Genomic DNA, 1,515 nt, shown 5'->3' with positions numbered 1-1,515 from the left:
AGAGAGAGAGAGAGAGAGAGATCAGGTGGGATTTCCCAAAACTTCACTCACAATCCCTGTAATGTTTTTCCTTCTTTTCCCCGGATTTCTGAGTAGTTTACTCTCTTTCACTGCTACCTTTTCTCATCCACCCCCCCCTCCCCCGCCCCCACGCTTAGGAAACCGCACGCAGATCAAGAGCAGCAAAGTCAATGAACTTCCTTTCCGACGTGTCCAATCAGCTCACAGTACCGTGACCTTGACCTATGACAATCAGGAAGTCAAAGACGGTCACAGTCAGAGTGTGTTTGCCTGGCTCAGGGTACGTGCCCGCTTACCAGGTGAGAATTAAATTGTTAATAATAATAAAAGATAGCACTTGTATAGCGCAAATCCCAGCTCAACAGCAAACTCTATCGGCTTCACAATCTATACTATTACCCCAGTAGACCTGAGAGCATTCTGAAACAACCTCAACTTCCTGGGAAGTATACAGTGCAAGCGCTATTTATAGGCGCTAAAACACTAACATACAGACAAGATCTTTCGCTGTCTATGGCCGGGTACCCATTCCCACCTGGGTGAAGTGAGGAAAATTAGTGTAAAGTGCCTTTGCCAAGGACACAACGTCGGGCCCGCAGCTCGAACCCCCGAACCCGCAACCTCCCGATTACGAGTCAGGTAGCTTAATCTCTAGACCACTGTCGCCACAATTGTTCCATCAGTTCAGCTGAGCTGTCTCTGGTGACAAAAGATAGTTCCACAGAAAGTTTTAGTTAACAAAACAAAACCCCGCCAGACAGAGGATACGGAACAAACAAAAGGTGTTATGTCTACTGTTCCAATATCTAGACAGGTGAGGAAAATAGGATTTAGTCAACAATTGTGTTTGGACCATTACGCCAGTGTTTCCAAAGACTCACCAGTTTCCGGTGTCTTTGGTGTAGTGGCTGGCTAAGTTTCTTAACTGTTGCATGCAGGAGACCCAGCAATCAAGTATCTTTATCATTTTGCTGGAATGTTGTATCTCTTTAACCCCAGGGAGGCCATGATAGGTAGGGTCAAAATCCCCCTCCTATTTAACTGATCTAATTAATTGTGTCAATGGGTGCGTACATATCATGTACATTTTGAGAAGGAAGAGAACAACATTTTTCCTCTCCATTGCAGTTTCGAAGCCCGCCTCATAAATGTTCTAAACTATTTCGATGGGGGTATAAATATACCTATTTTAAAAGCAAATCTTAAAGATACCCCCCTCCCCAGCACCTTAAAAGCAAATCTCAAAGATTCCCGCTCCCCCTCTCACTGCCCCCCCTGCCCCAGAACAAAACAAGAAGCCACTGACCAGTCTTGAGAGCGTTGACCAGTCCAGCCTTCTCCACCAGCTGTTTGAGAGTGGAGGCTTTAGAGATTCCCGCCAGAGTGTCCACGATATCGGCGCCCAGGCACGGGCCCGCCAGGAGAAGGGCGAAGGTCAAGGCCAATATGTTGATGAGTTCTGGGAAATGTCTGGGAGAGAGAGAGAGAGAGAGA

General features: G+C 46.7%; 1 protein-coding gene across 1 annotated transcript in view; it reads left to right on the top strand.

Annotated features, from left to right (window-relative positions):
• Positions 1-1,515, top strand: part of LOC101856872 (transforming growth factor-beta-induced protein ig-h3) — a 28,157-nt gene that overhangs the window by 6,304 nt on the left and 20,338 nt on the right. The window contains exons 2-3 of the mRNA XM_035968331.1: positions 159-320; positions 1,306-1,455. Of these exons, the coding sequence (XP_035824224.1) occupies positions 159-320; positions 1,306-1,455 (312 nt within the window). The remainder of the gene's footprint in view (positions 1-158; positions 321-1,305; positions 1,456-1,515) is intronic.

This window comes from Aplysia californica, unplaced genomic scaffold (assembly GCF_000002075.1).
Source record: "Aplysia californica isolate F4 #8 unplaced genomic scaffold, AplCal3.0 scaffold00051, whole genome shotgun sequence".
NCBI classification, from domain to species: Eukaryota; Metazoa; Mollusca; class Gastropoda; order Aplysiida; family Aplysiidae; genus Aplysia; species Aplysia californica.
This window is presented reverse-complemented; position numbering and strand designations above follow the sequence as displayed.